Source organism: Typopeltis vanoorti, chromosome 2 (assembly GCF_054136105.1).
Source record: "Typopeltis vanoorti isolate ZY-2024b chromosome 2, IOZ_Tvanoo_1.0, whole genome shotgun sequence".
In the NCBI taxonomy this organism is placed as follows: Eukaryota; Metazoa; Arthropoda; class Arachnida; order Uropygi; family Thelyphonidae; genus Typopeltis; species Typopeltis vanoorti.
Genome location: NC_143550.1, coordinates 182,546,696 through 182,567,866, shown reverse-complemented (window position 1 = coordinate 182,567,866; position 21,171 = coordinate 182,546,696). Strand labels below are relative to the sequence as shown.

Below are 21,171 nucleotides of genomic sequence, written 5' to 3'. Positions count from 1 at the left end.
ACCAAAAGGCTTCATTAAAAACAGTCTTTGGAGAAACAGGAGGTGTTTGAGTGAAAAAGGGGATACATCAGGGTTTGTATACTGTCACCCCATGATTTTAATATTTGATTTAAAATTATGAGAATTGCTAACTTCAAGACTCAGCTGGAATTAAGATTGGTTGCAGAAAAAAAATTTAAGATATGCAGATGATACAACCCTCTAGCAGATACTAAGAAAGATCTGGAGCGGTTGATTCTATTGGTTTAAGAGGGAAAGCAACAAAGCCAGACTCAATTTAAACATCAGCAAAACAAAAGTGATGGCTTCTGGCAATTTAAATGAATTCATGATAGATGGAAATAAAATAGAGATCATTGAAAGTTATGATTTACTGGGCTCCAGAATAAGAAATGATGGTAAATGTGAAGATGAAATTAAAAGACTAGCCATGGGGAAGGGGGGGAAAGCTACATTAAACCTGACCAAAATTCTGAAAGATAGAAGTGTGAATAAGGCCACGAAAGAATTGTCAAAGCAGTGGTATTTCCATTAGTGATATATGATGTGAAAGCTGGATATTAAGAAGAAAGACAAAGCAATTTGATTCGTTTGAATTATGGGTGTGGATGAGACTATTAAAAATCCCATGGACTGCAAGAACGACCAATAAGGTTTTGTAAAAAGTATAAATATAGAATGCTTCTTGGAGGCAATGATCTCTAAAGTTCATTAACAGAAGTTAATGTACTTTGGATATATTATGCATGCAGATGAATCATTGGAAAAGGCAGTTATGTTGGGGAAGACTGAGGGTATGAGAAGGAGAGGAAGACTGAAAAGAAATTTGTTGGATAATATACAGCATCTTACCAACTTGAACTTACAGTTGCTGAAAGAAAAGACAAGAAGCCCAGTAGAATGGAGATCCTTTGTTCACAAGATCACCAAGAGTCGAAATGATTGAATGAATGGCACATAACAACAATAATCCCTATCTCTCTACAAATTCGATGAGTCTTCGTTCTCTCATTTCTTTGGGTCATGCCTTGCACACACAAAGCACTTTCTCCCTGCTGTTTTTCATCTACTTTACAGTTAGTCTCCCAATATAATTTTCCAATGATGTATTCTTTCTGAGATTGTTGAAGAGATCCTCATAGAAATTGTCAATTCCTTCATATGAATGAATGGGGATAGGTGTATATCTATATTACAATCAAATCAAACTTCTTATTGATTTTAAATCTAAAAGTTATAATTCTATGGGAGACTGGTTAAATACAAGGATGTTATTTTCCCATCTTTTATGGACCATAATTCTAATTCCCCCTTCCTTGACCATGACCCCAGCAGTATATAAAATATACTCACTTGATTCAGTAATTTTTTTTCTTCTGTTCTTGTTCGAGAAAGTCCAAGTATGTTGGAAACTCCAACATATTTTTTAGTGCCTTTCCACAGCCCTTCTTTTTCTTCTCCTTTCAATGTTCTGACATTATAGGTACAAATGTTCAATATTGTTATCATGATGTTCTTCTTAGATGCCTTATCCATAAAGACCTCCCATCTGGGTTTGAGTCATTATTAGTCTGAGAAATAGATATCACATTTGAGATAACATGTCATCCATTTCTTGAGAGGGGAAAAGGGTGTTTGGTCAATTCTCCCACACTGACCTGATGTCTTGGAATTCAGTCTACTAAGTAAGGCAGATAGATACCTGGGAAAGAAGGCAGATGCCCACTATTTTCTATTTTACTACAATAAAAAAGTAAATAGAAAAGATTCGCTTCTACCCTTGAATACTCTAATGGCATGATGGGATCTTCCCGTGCAGGTTCGAATCCTGCCTACCTCGCCATTTATGTTGTGTCCCAATTTATGATTATTTATTCTATCTAGTGAAATTCTGCTTATCTATAATCAACTTTTATCTATGTACGAGATATCACCCCAAAATACAAATATTTAAGCTTTTTCTCCCCCTTAGTGTCCCTAATATTTATATTATACTGCACCTTTCAGGACATTTAGTTCAAGATACATAATTCAAAAACAAGGATCAAAATACAAAAATATATCTGAGCATGAAATTATTAAACAGTTGTGACCGTCTATCTCGTAACTTAACACATTAATTTCCCGCGTGATTAGGTTCTTACGTTTTCAAGTGGTGCATTGGGCAGCAATTTCAGACAACTGTTTTATCAATGAACAAAGGTTTATTAAACTCATTAGCATGGTACAGTTCAATTTCTAATATAATTCAATTCAATACTAAGAAAATATTTACAAAATAACATTAGCTTATCACAAGTAATTTGGCTATGATCCTATATGGGTATTGCGATCATGCCACCATAACAAATTCAAATCATACAATCATATATGTATATATATAATCCCAGATCTAATTAACACATTAGTTAACCCTATATTAGTCAGATACTAATATAGGGTTAACAGGTGCTACAGCATATAATACGCTATATGCTGTAGCACCTGGACATATGTGATCAACTCACTCTATTTAACTAGCTAAAACTATGTAGATTAAATTATCCTTTCACTGTGTTAACACATAACTTTGACATTTAAAACTTTCCTATAAGTTACAATACACATGCATAAATCTCAGGACACATAATTACCCATATAATATTAATATTAACAAGCATACTTTCATTATAATCAGTCATGTACTAAAGTTCTAGTATAAATTTCCTTAGTCTCTTCAACAGTTCAGTAATAGAATAATGATTACAATTACAGACGATTTTCAGTTAACACGAGATTTTTTTACAGTACCTTTTTCTCTTGAGTTTTCTATATTGGCCTCTACCTTTTTCCGATTGAACTATCCTGGTATGATCTCTCCTGTAATCGGTCACTCCTAAGTTCTTTTGGCATTAAACTGTGCTTATGCGATCTTTACTTTTCATACTTGAATTAAGAACACACTTTAGAATCATCTATACCATGGCTGTGAAACTCGCCACGTGGACACCGACTTCTTTACAGATTTCCTTTTTTCGTAGTCGTCACTGGATGATGAAACACATAGATAATACCTTCTTTCCTTTAGCTAAATGGCATTCCTCGTTTCTTACCATAGGAAATACGGAATCGAAATCCTGCTCCCTACTTTGTTGTGTCAGACGGAGATATAACCCCAACCCTGCCACTCAGGAAAATCGCGTGAAAACCTATACGAAGGAGCTCGTGAAGAAACTATCCGGGAAAAAAGCCCCGTGGGGGGGGGGTAACCCTTTTATACCTTGATGCCTACCGGCACCTTCTTTAATTTCTTTTCTCTGCCCCTTACTGGATTCGACTTCACCGACCAATTAGGGTGGCGTTTTTCTGCCAAACATCCTGGGAATTGACCCTGAGCGATAGTCTATTGTTTTTCTTTTGCTAGCCTCTAAATTAACCCCCCTTCCAAATTTTTTAAGAATTTACTTAATATTTTAATCTCTAGCCTCTCACATACAATTCCTTATGACTAATCTTTTCTGTTTTACTTAGCTAATTTTTTTTTTTTATATCACAACTGTAATATATTCCTTCTTTTATTATTTAGTTCAACAAACACCTTTTGTTATATATTTTACTTGGATGCAAGAATATTTTTCTTTCTTTAAGTAATTTATGTATTAGCTCTTATACAGGGGTTTTATTTAATTTTCTTTTCATGTTACACCATGATAACTGAAAATTCCACATAGGGATGGTATCAGGGTATAACAGCAGGAGTATGAAGAAAGAGTAGGGACAGATCTACAGATAATACATGTACTGGCCACTAAATTAAAAATTTTTATTTAATACTATGTTGGCCCTTCTTTAGCCTGAATTACAGCACACATGCAGTTTGGCACAGATTCCACAAGGTGTTGGATTGTATCTACATCTACAACATACCAGGCGTTCACCTGATCCGGGCATTGTGGTGACCAGGGAAGGTGGTGGAAGTTGTCATGTTTGCTGAACCACTGCTGAACAATTCTTGTGCGATGATTAGTAGCTGTCCATGAAACAACTGTCACTTGCTGGATAAATCAATATTATAGGATGGACTTGATTGGCACAATGTTCATATATTCGGCATGGTTGGCTGAGTGGTTATCGTATCCGCTCTACAGCCAAAAGACTGCAGATTCGAATCCTGCGGTGAGCATGGATGTTTGTGATTGTCTGTGGAAATAGTAGTGATGTTGGTAAGCGGTAGATGGTGGTAGTGTAATTATGGTTCGTTGTAGTTGGTGGATTGAGGGGTGGAGACGAAGAGTTGTAGAGTAAGGTGCCCTTCCTCTATGAGTCTTTGGACTCCCTGGAGGTTTCATATAATAATAATTCCTTGGAGGACACCCAACCTTCCAGCAGTATCAGGGGACCCATTCTGTACCAACAGAATTTGCTCCACACCATGTCACCACCTCCAGAACCTTAAGTTGTGTTTATAAGGCAAGATGGGTTCACTGCTTCATGGAGCTCCTGCAAAACTCTCTGCCTACTGTGATTCATAGGACCATGTGACTTTTTTCCAATTTTCCAATGTCCAGTCATGGTGTCCAACACCACTGTAGACGAACTTTCTGGTTCTTTGCAAAAGTCATTGGTTTTCGTATGGATTTGTGCATATGAAGACAGGGCTGAAGATGACTGCTGTGACTTCTGTTGCTGATCCTCTTCAATTCCCTGCTCATCGTTTGGTGAGATATGGGTTTGGAACTGCCTTCAGTAAATGCTTCGTTCAATTGCTGCATACTGGAAGTTTTGTTTGTTCAAGCTTTTCAGATGATGGAGATCTTATTTTGGACAGACTCTCTTAGGACCACAGTTACACCTCTTAGACAAGTAATGTGGTTTATTTTTCTACTGATTAAACACTTGGGATATTTCACCTTTTGAGGAATCAGTCAGGTCTGCTGTTTTCAACATTATGGCTCCCAGCCAGATGGGCACCCATAATAAGCCCTGTATTGAACTCTGAAAGATCCTTTGTTTTTTCCCATTGTGATCAACATTATTGATAATTACTGACCAGCTGCATTCTTAAATAGTTGCCTAATGCACGTGACCAAGTATTTTGCATATATGCCACTTAAGTGATGTGTTTGGTTATACAATATCAACATGAATAAGAGCATGGCTGATTGGCAGCCATCGAGTCAGCTCCTGCAGAACACAAGAGATGGACATCTCTGTTGCACTGTTCTGTATATGATGCTCCTTTAAAAGAGTCATATCTGGTGCCTCCTCAGCATGATTGGGTAGGGGATGGCACCAGACTACTCCCCGGGTTCAAGTATATTGACCTTATCAGGACGAGGATCAATGCCCTGCCTACTCAAGCCCACACAGCTCAATGGGAATAGTGACGACTCCAACTGTAAGGCTGGCTGCCACTACAGTGAGTCATTGTCTCACATAGCCCAGTGTTGCTTCTGCACCCATGGGGTCCGCATGAGGATGCATGATGCCGTGGTCTTCATTCTGAACAACCGTTTTAAGAACAATCGTTGGGAGACTGCGGTGGAACCACATTATAGGACCTCTGCAGGTTTGTGTAAGCCAACCTTAGTAATTAAAAGAGATGGTGACGTTTGGGTAGTTGATGCCCAGGTGGTTGGAACAGGGTGCCCACTAGCCTATAGCCATAATAATAAAGTAAATTATTATAAAAATAACCAAGATCTAGTTAGTAAGATATGGGAGGAGCATGGGGCAACTCCGAGGTTTACCAGCGCCACCATCTCTTTACATGCCGTATGGAATGCAGATAGTTATAAGGACTTAAAACAGCATGGGCTTACACAGAAGGATATAAAAGTTTTTTCCTTGAGGGCCCTACAGGGCATGCTGGTGGCATGGCATTGCCACCAGAGAATGACTGCAATGATAACTAGAACAGGCATAAGGTGAAACACTTGTAAAGGCTTAGGCCTATATCATGTCTGGACATGATGTAAGGGTAGTACTGCCCATAACCAGTACAAAGATTTTTTTAAAAAAATAACAAGTGGTGCACTACAAGGATCAATGTTTGGTCCACTGTTATTCAATCTGTACATTAATGATATTGGGAAGGATTTGAGAAGTGACATACAGTTATTTGATGATGATGCAAAGATAGATAGTGTAATCAGGAATGCTGCTGATATGCAGTACTTGCAGAATGATTTGAATAGGCTGGAATTGTGGGCATGGGAAAATGGGTGTCAGTTCAATGTCAGTAAATGTAAAGTCATTCACTGTGGCATGATTAGATATCCAATGTTGTATTATATTGGTGGGATTAGGTAGAAGAAACTGATGAGGCTAGGGATCTTGGAACGTTAATAGATAGGAAGTTGAAGCTCAGGGTCCATTGGCAAAGATTGCAAATACAACTCAAAAGATGATTGCAATATTGAAACGAATGTTCATATGTAAAGATAAGGATGTTATTTTGCCTCTTTACAAGGCCTTGATAAAACCTCACTTGGACTATTGTGTGCAGGTCTGGTCTCCTGGTTTCCATTGTGATTCTGATATATTGGAAAGAGTACAAAGGAGAGTGTTAAAAATGATATCAGGATTGTGGAATACTAATTATGAAGACAGATTGAGAATTTGTGACTGCAGACACTAGCAAACAGAAAGAGGGGTGTTATGATTGAGACTTACAAACTTCTGAAAGTGTCATACATGATTTCAATCGATGAAATTTTTCAATTTATGGAGGGTGTAGAAAGGTTCTCCTTTCCTATGTTGCTCCTGCAAATGTAATGATATCATCAATCCACTGTGATTTAGGTTGGTGTCGTGGTCATTTTTCCGCTTATGGGATCCAATCCAATACTTCTTTTTGTCCATCGTTGATCTTGTCTTCGAGCAATATGCCCAGCCCATTGCCACTTCAGATGTTTCACTCTTCCTATGATGTCAGAGACATTGGTTTGATTTCTTATCCATGCATTCCTTTTGTGAGCCAGTCTTATAATATCAAACATACTTCTTTCCGTACTAAATTGTGTTGTTCTTAATTTTTGAATTTCCTTTGCATTTAGTGTCCATGTTTCTCAGCCATATGTCAATACTGGAAGAAGACATTGGTTAAAAACTTTTCTCTTCAGGCATAATGGTAGTTGGCTTTTGAATATTGAATGTAATTTTCCAAATGCTTTCCATATAAGCCTCCATGATATTTTGTTCCATTGATATCTGTTGTCCTAAGTATATGTAATAATCTACTTGTTTAATTTCATCATTATTGATTTTTATTATTTCTGGTTGGACATAGCTATTGAACATAACTTGGGTCTTCTTAAGGTTTATCTTTAGGCCAACTGTTTAGCTTGCAATTTAGAGTTCATGGATACAAGTCTGTAATTCATGCGCAGTTGAAGTAAAGATAATTATGTCATCTGCAAAGCGTAAATGGCTTAAATATCTTCCATTTATCTTCATACCTTTCCTTTCCCAATCAAGAACTTTGAATATTTCTTCTAGGCATGCTGTGAATAATTTCAGAGATATTGCGTCACCTTGTCTTATACCTCTCTGTATTTCCACAGTAGAAATGTTTCCATTGAAATGAATTGCTGCGTATGCTGATTTGATGGTCCTGATGTATGACTCCTTCACTTGTTGATTTTGCAATGCTTTAAGTATTGCACAAGTTTTTACTGAATCAAAAGCTTTCTCATAATCAATAAAACCAAGACATAATGGTAACTGATATTCATTACACTGTTCATTAATCTGTTGTACAACTTGAATATGGTCTATTGTACTAAAGCCACTTTGAAAGCTTGCCTGTTCTTTTGGTTGTGCTAGGTCTAGAGTTGTACAAAGCCATGAGTCAAGATTTTTGTAAACACTTTATAAACCACCAATAGTAGACCAATGGATCATTAGTTCATCAAGGATTCTACTTCACCTTTTTTTTTTTTATGTATCCAAATTAGGCTAGTCTTCTTCTTCTTCCATGTTCTTGGTACTTCATTTTTCTTCAGACACAAAGTAAATAGTTTTGCCATGATTTTGTAGTTCATTTCCCCACCTGTTTTTAAAAGTTCAGCTATAACCCCCATCTTCACCCACAGCTTTTCCATTTTGCAAGCTTTGGATGCTTTACATAACTTCTGGTAGAATATGTGGCATTTCTGTTATTTCGTAGTTTTTCTTCTTCTTCATTTAATTTGTCATCCTGATATAATACTGAGTAAAATTCTTGAATTTTTTTTTTTGCTATAGCATATCTATTTCTGGTTATGGTCCCATAGTTTGACTGCAACCATTCTGTTGATTGCTGTTCATCAATTGCTGTTTTACTTTTTTGAGACTACTGTTGATTCAATTGTTTGTTGTATGAATTTACAATTGAATGTTCTTTATCTTCCGTGATATGTTTTCTGATTGTTTTGCCCAATTCAGTGTATTTAATTTGAATGAACTCAACATTGTTAGCATTCAGGAATGTGTGAGCAGAGTTAATTTAAGGTCGTATAGTCAGTTGGACATAATGTCACAGGAGAGGTTAAAAAACATGTTTAGCCAATCATGCCAAGATTGCAGGAAAAATACCCAAAGGGAGACCACAATTTAGGTGGATTGATGCACCTAAGTGTCTTAGAAATGTGAGATCTGACAATATTGGAGTCCTAACAGATAAAAGAATAATTTGGAGAAAAATTGTTGAGGAAGTTCGTAATAATGTAAACTTTTCATGAAATACCTTAATAGGATTCTGTGTATTTCTTGAGGATGCATATAAGAAATTGGATGACAATGTATTCCACTCTTATTTTAATTGATATGCAGAAATATAGTGAGCTGCATAACAAATTCTTCAAAGGAAAATCTGGGAAAAACAAACAAACAAAAAACCCGTGCATCATTATATACTTCCCTTTTCACAAATTTAACATTTTTCTTTCAACAAGTATGTAGACACATAGCTTTTTTTTTCTTTAACCAATTATGGAATAGAACCATGTCTCTTTTAATAGGATAATGGGCCAATATCATACTTCAGATGCTATTCTGTCATGTTTTGGGCAAAATGATTGTGCAGAAAAATTACTTCTCTGTATGAAGTCCTGATCTCAACCCTGTTCCAAGATGAACTCTAATGCTGCAAGAGAGTTGGGCTAAAACATCCAACAGTGATACAAGGACTAGTAGTCATGTAGAAGGAAGACTGGTCCAAAATATCTGACTGATATTACCGTATTTTTCGATAGATAAAGCATGCATTATCTATACAAAAAAGTCTAAATTCGTTAAAAATGAACAGGCACAGTATACATTTGAAAGGTAGGAGAGGTAAATCAAATGTAATAACAAAACTAAGGTAGAAGTATTACTTAATATTTATTGAACATTACACTATTCAAATCCAAAAAAAGTCTTCATCAGACTCAGTATTGAAAGAATCGATTACGTTAAAAATTTCGTTTTTAACGGAAAGGAAAGCCATTACATTAGAAGTGAAATTAGACATTATTAAAAGGGCAAAAAAAGGGAGAAACATCAGTGAACAATGCCCGTACGTTGAACTTAAGTCGTACCACAGTCGGAACTATTATCAAGGATAAAGTTCACATCCTTGAACACGTGAAAGGATTGGCACCCATGAAATCGACTGTGATTACGAAAAACGTAGTAGGCTCATGATTGAGATGGAAAGGCTTCTTGTTCTTTGGCTGGAAGACCAGCATCAATGCCGTATCCCAATTAGCCTCAGGTTAATTCAAGAAAAGGCGAAAAGATTGTTTGAGGCATTGAAAAGTGAAATGGGGGAAACGAGTGCAGGTGAAGAGCTTAATACTAGTAAAGATTGGTTTATTCGGTTTAAGCCGCTCGGGGCAATTTACATAACTTTAAGGTGCAAGGTGAAGCTGCTAGTGGTGATGATAAAGCAGCTGGTGAGTTTCCTTAGGGGGTCCCCCCCATGGCATCTAATATTTCTCTCCTTGCAGACAACCTCATCATGTACCTCTCTGGCTGAATTATCGAATGTTTTCTTCACGGTATGCCACTGAATCTCCAAGGTTTGTTAAACTTTTTTTTTTCCCTTGAATATTTGTATATTTCAGTCTACAGTTCTCCTCTGAAAGCTGCTCTATTTTGGTTCATTTTAAAACTTTTTATTATTATATGGGCACCTCCCTGGAGTCCGAAGACTCATCGCAGGAATCCCAATCTCTCATAATACCTCTCCTTGAACCCATTAACAGAAAAAGCACTCGCAACTGACTCTGGTAACCCATTCCACTCATTCACCACTCTCCAAGCAAAACATTTAGTCCTCACACCTTTATTCAACTTCCTGGATGACCCCTTGTTCTGGTCCCTCTAGCGAAGTGCTGAAATATTTCCCCTACATCTATCCTATAAAATCCTTTAAACAACTTAAAAGATTTTATAGGATATTCCCTCTTTTTCTCCTATCAGCCAACTTCTACAATCCACATATCTTCAATTTATCCTCACAGGAGCATTCCAAAGGCCACTCACTATTTTTGTCACTCACCTCTGAATACTCTCCACTGCTTCCTCATCCTTAAGAAACCCAGGAGACCAGACTTGAGCACAGTAATGCAGATGTGGGCGTATCAAGGCTTTATGAAGAAAAATAACTTCCTTATCTCTACATTGTTAATGTATTCTTCAATAGCCAAGTAATCTTATGGGCTACCTTAGCAATATGTCCTCTAAACTTTAACTCTCTGTCTACACCAGCGCTTCCCAAACTGTGGGCCGTGGCACCCTTGGGGGCTGTAAGTTTTGTTGAGGGGGAGCCACAAAATAATGAAAACAGATTTAAAATGTTTTAAGACTAAGTAGATTTTTTTTAATCTTAAAAGAAATGTATTTAATTTTTATCATCATCATCATCATCATCAAATTCCTGCCATGTACCCTCAAGGGGTGTACAGGATATGATAGTACTACATGAAAAATATTACATCATTTAATTTTTATTATTTATTATTTCTTTTTTATATTTTAATAAAAAAATCACACATATGTGTTGGTTCACAAATTTTGCTTCTTGTGTATTTCGGCAATTAATGAATATTGGTAAATATATGCTTATTCATATAAGTTTCAGAGGTATTGATTAGAAACACAAAAATGATTACAAATGCAAAATCTTGAATATAAATTGTATTGAAAATATAAATACAATAAATATTATAATAATATGTCTATGTTACGATTTTTTTTCGATTGGGGTGGGCCATGAAATATTTTAATTTTTCCAAAGGGGACCTTGGCATCCATAAGTTTGGGAAGCACTGGTCTACACCACCACCACCCCTAAACCTCTCGCTTCATCTATTTCCTGGAGTACAGTGTCATCAATGTGATACACAGCTTGTTATCTGTGTATCCCAAAATACATAACTTTACATTTCTCAACATTAAACTGACACCAATTAACTTTTGCCCACACTGACAGCCATAGAGAATGACTTAAATTTTAAACAGTCAATTCCATCTGCTTTACAGGATCAAAATGAAGAAAAACATACTAATAGAAAAAGGATAGAAGAAATTGTGCAGATTTTTTATAATGATCCCTGTGCAACTAAGTGCCAAGTTTCAGAACCTATCATTCCAAAACCAAGCAGTATACCAGATGTACTTCCAGAAGAAATAGAACATGCCCTTAAGAAAATGAGTAAAGATAAACCCTCAGGACTTGATCATGTTAAGGCATCCAACAAGGTGGACCAATTCTTTTCAAATGTTGGCTGCCAGATTCACGTGGTACTTCAAAGAAAGAAAAAGATTCCAGAAGAATGGAAGACCTCAAAAGCCATACTTCTATTCAAAAAAAGGAAACAAGGAATACATAAAAAACTATCATCCAATTTGTCTACTCTCTCACATATATAAAATCATGAACAAAGTAATACTGAACAGAATCCAAAACACACTCAAAGACAACTCCAGTAGAGAGCAGGCAGGATTCAGAAGAGGCTTCTCCACAATAGATCATATCCAGGTCATTTCACAACTAACAGAAAAATGCAGAGAATACTGAATCTCTCTATGTTTCCTCTTTATTGATTTTAAAAAAGCATTTGGTACCATAGAACACAATGCAGTCATCAGTGCCTTACTGGAAATAAATGTGGATCCTACTTACATCCACATAATAAAAGAAATTAACAAAAATCAGGCCACACAAATAACCCTATTTGATCAACCTATAAATATAGATATAAAGAGAGGGGTTCGTCAAGGCAATGTGATCTTCCCAAATCTATTTACCAGCACTTTAGAATACATTCTGAAAAAAATAGACCTAAACAGAGGAATAAGCATAGATGGTGAAAAACTACAAATCCTTATGTTTGCCAATGATCTAGTACTGATATCCCACAACCCAAAAGACCTAGAAGAAATGGGTGAAAAAATATACACAAACAGCAGTAAGATAGGCTTAGAAATGAATCTAGAAAAAACAAAATGGATCAAAAACATCAACACAAGTGACAGTCACCTATGTATTGATAACATCCCTATAGAACAAGTTGACTCCTACAATTACTTAGGACAAACAATAAAAATGAATAATGATTTATCTGAAGAACTAGCAAAAAGAAAGAAAGCTGCATGTCTATCATTCAACAGACTAAAAGAAACACTTACTGATCCAAATCTTGACATCTCTGTGAAGGCAAAACTATTTAATAGTGACATACTTCCATCACTCACATATGGATCAGAAACATGGAACATGACAGGAAAAGAAGAAGAAACTCTCAGAATAACTCAGGATGCAATAGAACCCAGGATTTGTAACATCAGCAAAATGGAACATGTTAGAAACACGGAACTGAGAAAGAGATCAGGCATAAAAGATGTGGTAACTGCAGTATATGAAAGCAAGATGAGATGGGTAGGTCACATAGCCAGACTCAGGGATAACAGATGGACATATAGAATACTCAACTGGCAACCAAGAATAAAGAGAAAAGCAGGAAGACCACCTACAAGATGGGAAGATCCACTAGTGAAATCTATGGGTATAATATGGAAGAGAGAGGTTCAATATCGAAGTCATTGGAGGCATCTTTGTGACCTGCACTCATGGAGAAATCCTGAGTGAAACACAGGTTCATAAAGGTAAGGTAAATATTTCATCTTGTATATCATAAGACATCATGAGTACAATTACTGAACAACAATAGGAACTGAATTAAAAAACTAAATTAGAAAAGAATAACAAATTGTTGTTGTTTATCATGTTTATTCTGTAGTTATGTATATTTCATAGGTTTCATTATACAAGAACATCTAAATGTGTATCAGGTTGGTAAGGAATCCTAGATTTCTAATGGTTATTTTCATTCGTGCATTTTAGTTATAAAATATTATGCCTTATATAACTTCTGTTAATATGACTCTAATGCATTTTTAGGTCTAAAACATGTTCGAGGTATATTACTCTTTGGACCCCCTGGAACAGGAAAGACTTTAATGGCTCGTCAAATTGGAAAGATGTTGAATGCTCGTGAACCCAAAATTATTAACGGGCCTCAGATTTTAGATAAATATGTTGGGGAATCAGAAGCCAATATTAGGAGGCTGTTTGCTGAAGCTGAAGAAGAAGAGAAGAGGGTATATACACAGTTAAGATATATATTTTAGATGTGTGTGTGTGTGTGTGTGTGTGTGTGTAAATGCATAGTAAGAAATATTATTTAGGATGTTTATATGTACAGGTAACCCTTGTATAATGCAGATATTAGGTTCCATAAAAATGTTGCGTTATATAAATCTCGTTATGCGAGACTCAGATGACATAGAAAAAGTAGGGTAGGTTCGTGAAATCGTTTTTTTTTTTTTTTAAAGATTATTTTAAACAATGACATATCCAACAAAAATATATTTTTATTTAATTTGGGTAATTCATGTAAGTTAAGAAAATATATAAACTATGAAACAAATACATAGTATAAACTTATAAAAATTACAAATTGTACGTAAACTTCATTGCACATAATGCATAAATGTTTCAGGCAAAATAAAATCATCATCATCATCAAATTCCTGCTATGTACCCTCAAGGGGTGTACAGGATATGATAGTACTACATGAAAAAAAAAAAAAAAAAATTACATCATTATTAATTTCCTATCTACAATTTTCCTCCAAATCAGCCTGTTACTTGTCATCACTCCAACGTTATCAGATCTTATATTTCTATCGTCTAAGGCACTTTGTACCGTATCAATCCACCTATATCTTGGTCTTCCTCTGAGTCGTTTTGCTGCCAACCTGGCAGAGAACACTTGTTTTGCTAATCTTTCCTCGCCCATTCTGTTTAAGTGACCATACCACCTGAGATTAGCTCTGCTAACGCATTCCTGGATGCTGACAATGTCAAGTTCTTTCCTAATATCCTCGTTTTTAATATGATACTGCCATTGATGCCATTTGTTCACGCCTATAATCTTTCTCAGGACTCTCATATCTGTGGTCTCTAGTCTTTGGTCAAGTGTTTTACTTCTGACCCAGCTTATGGATCCATATGAATTTATTCAATTGACTTCCCACCATACCAGCTTTGCTGATTCTGTTGTCTATTTCTATATTTAATTTACCATCTTCACTAAATATCGTACCTAAGTAGCTGAAATGTTTTACTTGTTCCACAGGTTCTCCATTCACAACACAGTTGACATTTTCAATGATTCTGCCTATTTTCATTGTCTTTGTCTTTTTATTGCTGACCTTCATACCATATCTATTACAACAGCTATTCAATTTAGTCAGAGAATCTTGCAGACTTGTAGCGGATTTATTTAGAAGTATAACATCATCCGCATAAAGCAAAGAGCTGACATTAACATCTCCAATTTTGATATCAGGTTTAATACCACTTTCCTTCATAATGTGATCCATATAGATAATGAATAACAGAGGGGATAATGTACATCCTTGTCTCACACCAGATTTAACATTAAACCATCTTCCTGTACTTCCTTCAATTCTAACTACTGACTCACATCTCAAATAAAGACTAAGTATTGCTTGATATAATGCCCCATTGACACCATATAACTGCAGCGTATTGAATAGCTTCTCTCTTGGCACCTTGTCATATGCCTTTTCCAAATTGACAAAACTTAAATACAGATCTTTGTTATATTCCCATGCTTTCTCGACTATTTGCCGTAAAGTGAAGATCTGATCCTGACAGCCTCTATTTGGCCTGAATCCAGCTTGTTCTTCACCAAGCTTTTCTTCCACAATTCTTCTCAACCGTTTCTCAAGTATACTTGCATAGATCTTGGCAGGAACACTCAGTAGGGAAATACCTCTGTAATTCTCACATTCAGTTTTATTTCCCTTTTTATATATGGGTACTATGAGAGCTCTACTCCAATCATCGGGAATTCGTCCCTCTGTCCAGGCTTTCTGAACTATGCAGTGCAGCCACTGTAAGACTCTTATACCACCATACTTCAGCATTTCTGGTCGAATATCATCTACTCCTGCTGCCTTTCCCCATTTCAAGCCTTTGATGGCTTTTTCTACTTCAAGTATGGATATGTATTCCTGACTGCATGCCTTGTCAATGTCTTTTACCACTGTGCTGACATCACTGCTTGTTTCATTTAGCAGTTTTTCAAAGTAATTACTCCATACTTCAAGGATATCTTTTTCTCCCGTTTTCATGTCACCTTTATCATCTCTAATTCCTTTTATAGCACTCTTTCCTCCATTCTTAAGCTTCTTCAACAACCTCCAGAATATTTTGCCACCTCCTTGATATTTATTTTCTATATTCTTGCCAAAGTCCTCCCATGACTTTTGTTTAGCTAGTTTAAACGGTGTTTAGCATTCTTGCATTTGACTCTGTATTCTCTAAGAGCACAAGCTGACTTATTTGACAGGAACTTTTGATATGCTTTCTTCTTTTCCTTCACTGCCTCTTTAACTTCCTTTGTCCACCAGGGAGTTCTGATTTTTTTATCCTAACAGACAACTTCACCACATGCCTCTCTGGCTGAATCAATCAATGTTTTCTTCAGAGTTTGCCACTGAATCTCCAAGGTTTGATTCCTGTTCTCAAACTCTTTCATTTTTTCTTCAATAATCTTTGTGTATTTTAGTCTACAGCTCACATCTGAGAGCTGCTCAACTTTTATTCGCTTTAAAACTTTCTTACACGTTATTCTTTTCAATATGAAATTCAATTTTATCTTGCTCAAGACTAAATAGTGATCACTTCCAATTTCAAATCCTCTGTACACTCTGGTGTCCCCCACCAGGGAGAAAACATCACTATCAACAATAACATAGTCAATGAGACTTTTCTTATTCCTTGCCTCTTCTCTCCATGTGAATTTGTGCACATTTTTATGTTGGAACATGGTGTTAGTAATAACCAGTACATGTCCTGAGCAGAAATCCAACAGATATTTGCCATTATTATTAGCTTTGCACTTTTCTCCAAATTTTCCCAAAATATTTTTGTATGTCTCACATCATTTCCTACTCTGCTATTTAGATCCCCAACAAGGACCAACTTTTCATTTTTCATTGTGTCAGTTGCTTTTTCTAAAGCCTCAAAAAATTCCTCCACTTCTACCTTAGCAGAACCTTCTGTGGGACCATAAGCCCAAATAAGTCTCATTGTCCAGTTCCCCATTCTCATATTTGCCCACATTACTCTACTTGAGACTGACTGCCATTCAAGAAGATTAGCCTCGTATTTTGTGTTGAATACTATGGCTACTCCTTCTTTTCCTTGATTGTCATTGCATGAATATAACATTTTGTATTTATTGCTCAGAAAGATCTCACCAGTTTTGGTCTTTTTTGTTTCAGTCACCCCTATTATGTCGATCTGGTACTTATCTAATTCCGCAGCTAGCTCCATTTCTTTGCCATTCAGGCTTCTTACGTTGATAGTACCGATCTTCAACTCTGGTGATGTTGAGTTGGTGTTTATTTTCAGATTTGTTCCAGTAGCTGACTTTTCGCTGTTCGCCCTGGTTCCCTGGCGAAAACAACGGGGGCCTTGTTTAACCGGGCGACGCCCCAGCCGGCATGAAATTTTGTCATGTTGTACCATCATTCTATATTTTGGTTTAACCAATAAGAATACAATTTGGTCGGCTAAATCTCAAATTGCCAGCCCATCCTCGTCCGTTCAGTATCCAAGTAGATACCCAATAGGGTGCACCACGAGAAGGTGAGGATTGGACATTAGGTTAGAAGTCCTGGTCAGTTCTCCGCATTCCTTTAAAGTCTATGTGGAGGTCTCCTCTCAGTTATACAGCTTTGACCCTTAAGCACCCCGCAAAATAAAATAAAGTGCATAATACAATCATCATCACTGTCTTTAAAACGAACACTTCATAGATGGTAAACTAAATATAGAAATAGACAACAGAATCAGCAAAGCTGGTATCGTGGGAAGTCAATTGAATAAATTCATGTGGAATAAGAAAGAAATTAGTCGGAACACTAAATTAGCTGTATACAAGACTGTGTTCAAACCAATTTTAACTTATGGATCTGAGAGCTGGGTCAGAAGTAAAACACTTGACCAAAGACTAGAGACCGCAGATATGAGAGTCCTGAGAAAGATTAGAGGCGTGAACAGATGGCATCAATGGCAATATCATATTAAAAATGAGGATATTAGGAAAGAACTTGACATTGTCAGCATCCAGGAATGCGTTAGCAGAGCTAATCTCAGATGGTATGGTCACTTAAATAGAATGGGAGAGGAAAGATTAGCAAAACAAGTGTTCTCTGCCAGGTTGGCAGGAAAACGACCCAGAGGAAGACCAAGATATAGGTGGATTGATACGGTACAAAGTGCTTTAGACGATAAAAATATAAGATCTGATAATGTTGGAGTCTTGACAAGTAACAGACTGATTTGGAGGAAAATTGTAGATAGGAAGTTAGTAATGATGTAATTTTTTCATGTAGTACTGTCATATCCTGTACACCCCTTGAGGGTACATGGCAGGAATTTGATGATGATGATGATGATGATGAAACTTTTCTTATTCTTTGCCTCTTCTCTCCATGTGAATTTGTGCACATTTTTATGTTGGAACATGGTGTTAGTAATAACCAAGCCATGTCCTGAGCAGAAATCCAACAGGTATTTGCCGTTATTATTAGCTTTGCTCTTTCAAATTTTCCCAAAATATTTTTTGTATGTCTGGCAATCACTTCCTACTCTGCTATTTAGATTCCCAACAAGGAACGGAGAACCTGTGGAACAAGTAAAACATTCAGCTAAGTTACTTAGGAATGATTTTTAGTGAAGATGGTAAATTAAATATGGAAATAGACAATAGAATTAACAAAGCTGGTATGATAGGAAGTCAATTGAATAAATTCATATGGAATAAGAGAGATATTAGTCGGAACACTAAATTAGCTGTATACAAGACAGTGTTTTAACTTATGGATCTGAGAGCTAGGTCAGACGTAAAACACTTGACCAAAAAGTAGAGACCGCAGGTATGAGAGTCCTAAGAAAGATTATAGGCGTGAACAGATGGCATCAATGGCAATATCATATTAAAAACTAGAACATTAGGAAAGAATTTTACATTGTCAGCATCCAGGAATGTGTCAGTAGAGCAAATCTCTAGTGGTATGGTCACTTAAACAGAATGGGTGAGGAAAGATTAGCTAAACAGGTGTTCTCTGCCAGGTAGGCAGCAGAACGACCCAGAGAAAGACCGAGATATAGGTGGATGGATTGATACGGTACAAAGTGCATTAGATGATAGAAACATAAGATATCATAATGTTGGAGTCTTGACAAATAACAAACTGATTTGGAGGAAAATTGTAGATAGGAAGTTAGTGTTGATGTAAATTTTTCATGTAGTACTATTATATCCTGTACACCCCTTGAGGGTACATGTCAGGAATTTGATGATGATGATGACATGGACCAACTTTTCCCTTTTTCATTGTGTCAGTAACTTTCTCTAGAGCCTCAAAATAATTCTTCCACTTCTACCTTATTAGAGCCTTCTTTGGGACCATAGGCACAAATAAGTCTCATTGTTCAGTTTCTCATTCAAGAACATTACCCTCGTATTTAGTGTTGAATACTATGGCTGCTCCTTCTTTTCCCTGGTTGTCAGTGCCTGAATATAGCATTTTGTATTTATTGCTCAGAAAGATCTCATCAGTTTTTGTCTTTTTTTGTTTCAGTCACCCCTATTATGTCGATCTGGTACTTATCTAATTCCTCAGCTAGCTCCATTTCTTTGCCATTCAGGCTTCTTATGTTGATAGTACCGATCTTCAAGTCTGGTGATATTGAGTTGGGGTGTGTTTTAGGGTTTGTTTCAGAAGCTGACTTCTCGTTGTTTGCCCTTGTTCTCTGACGAAAACAACGGGGGCCTTGTTTAACTGGGTGACGCCCCAGCCTGCATGAAATTTTGTCATGTTGTTCCATCATTTTGTATTTTGGTGTAAGCTTATAAGAATACAATTTGGTCGGCTACATCCCAAATTGTCAGCCCATTCTCGTTCATTTATTATCCCTGTTGAGCATCCAGGTAGATACGCAACAGGGTGCTCCACGAGAAGGTGAGGATTGGACATTTGGTTAGAAGCCCTGGTCGATTCTCTGCATTCCTTTAAATTCTGTGTGTAAGTCTCCTCTCAGTTATACAGCTTTGACCCTTAAGCACCCCTCAGACATCATTTGTGTAATTCTCATAGCATACTTAAGGTGATTTAGTTATCGAGAAGTCAGTAATAAGACCTTGCTTACCACTATGCTGCAATTTTTTATTAAGTTCATAATACAGAGTTAAACAAATATCCCTTGTGAATTTTCCGGAGTGCTCCCTTGAGAGATCATTATCCATAAAATAACTTCCTTGTGAAGTTCAATCCTCCTGCTAATTTCTTTAAATTGAATTCTTTAATTTATTCATTACAATCAGAATCTCTGGCAGAACTTTCTCTGTCATTTGGTTCGACATCATCTATTAATTGTACCAGTTCCTGCTCATTTAATTCTCTTTTCTCATCATTGAATTCACTAATTTCATTTTCAACCATATCGCGAAAGCACTCTAAGTGGCGATTACTATAAAAATTAATTTTTTACATTAAAAAAAAGCATTATATATTGTATGTAACTCGCCAAAAAATAAAGTGCTGAGCTTGAGATTAATACACTTATGAATTTTAATGCACTTTCCTGTCAGAAAACGAAGGCAATTTTCAACAATAAGCACTTTGTATGGTAAACAGTTGACGTGCATGTGTGCTAAAGTATTTCCCCTAATTTAAATTCGCTACTTATAACTACATGCACGATACAGGCAGATGCAAATTTAATGAAGATAAAATTTGATTTTTAAGTTGTGTGTTGAAAAATATATGAAAAGATAATGGGTTACTACAGTTTGTAGACCATCTTCTATCGAAACCGTGTTGTATAAGTACCTTGTTGAACAAGGGATACTACAATTTGTAGACCGTGTTGTGTTTTAATGCGTTATACGAGGGTTACCTATATATATATATATATATATATACATATTGAATGGAAAGAGTTTATATGTACATGTATGAACCATTTCATTTCATACCTCATATATTATATTGTCTTTTACTCAGCTTACAAAAAAAAAAAAGAAAAAAGGCTGTAGAACTTAGAGTATATTATTAGAGGTGTATTGCATTGAGAAAGAGGAATTAAACTATTCACATTTGACTTAAATAATCATCGACATCAAATTCCTGATGTGCATACCTTCAAGTGATATACAAGATATTATAGGACTATATAATTAGGTTTACAGTATGAATAACTTCCTGTCAACAGTTTTCCTCCAATAAAAATTATTCGCACAATAACAGACGCTTTGGGACCTTTTTCAGAACCTGTTTATTGAATTGAAGAGACAAAAACAGCAGCTTCCAATAACAATGTTTTTTAAAAAAGTTGACAAAGCTTCTACTATCGATGATCCTCAGCCATCCACATCATTTGCTCAGTAGGCAAGCAAGCAGCCGACTGCCAAAGATTCAGAAAATGAATAAATATGTAGCTGAACACAACGGGGTGTTCTGATCTCAGTTGATTCCTCCTGATAAGAATAAAAATGTTAAAATTTAATTAACAATTACATTTTCATTAGCATATTTTCTCATTTCGTTCTACAT

The 21,171-nt window shown here is 36.1% G+C and overlaps 1 protein-coding gene across 1 annotated transcript in view; it reads left to right on the top strand.

Moving 5' to 3' along the window:
* The window catches only part of LOC150109712 (vesicle-fusing ATPase 2-like), a 408,246-nt gene that overhangs the window by 173,539 nt on the left and 213,536 nt on the right, over positions 1–21,171 (top strand). Inside the window, exon 9 of the mRNA XM_090403040.1 lies at positions 13,412–13,611. Coding sequence (XP_090259166.1) covers positions 13,412–13,611 — 200 coding nt within the window. The remainder of the gene's footprint in view (positions 1–13,411; positions 13,612–21,171) is intronic.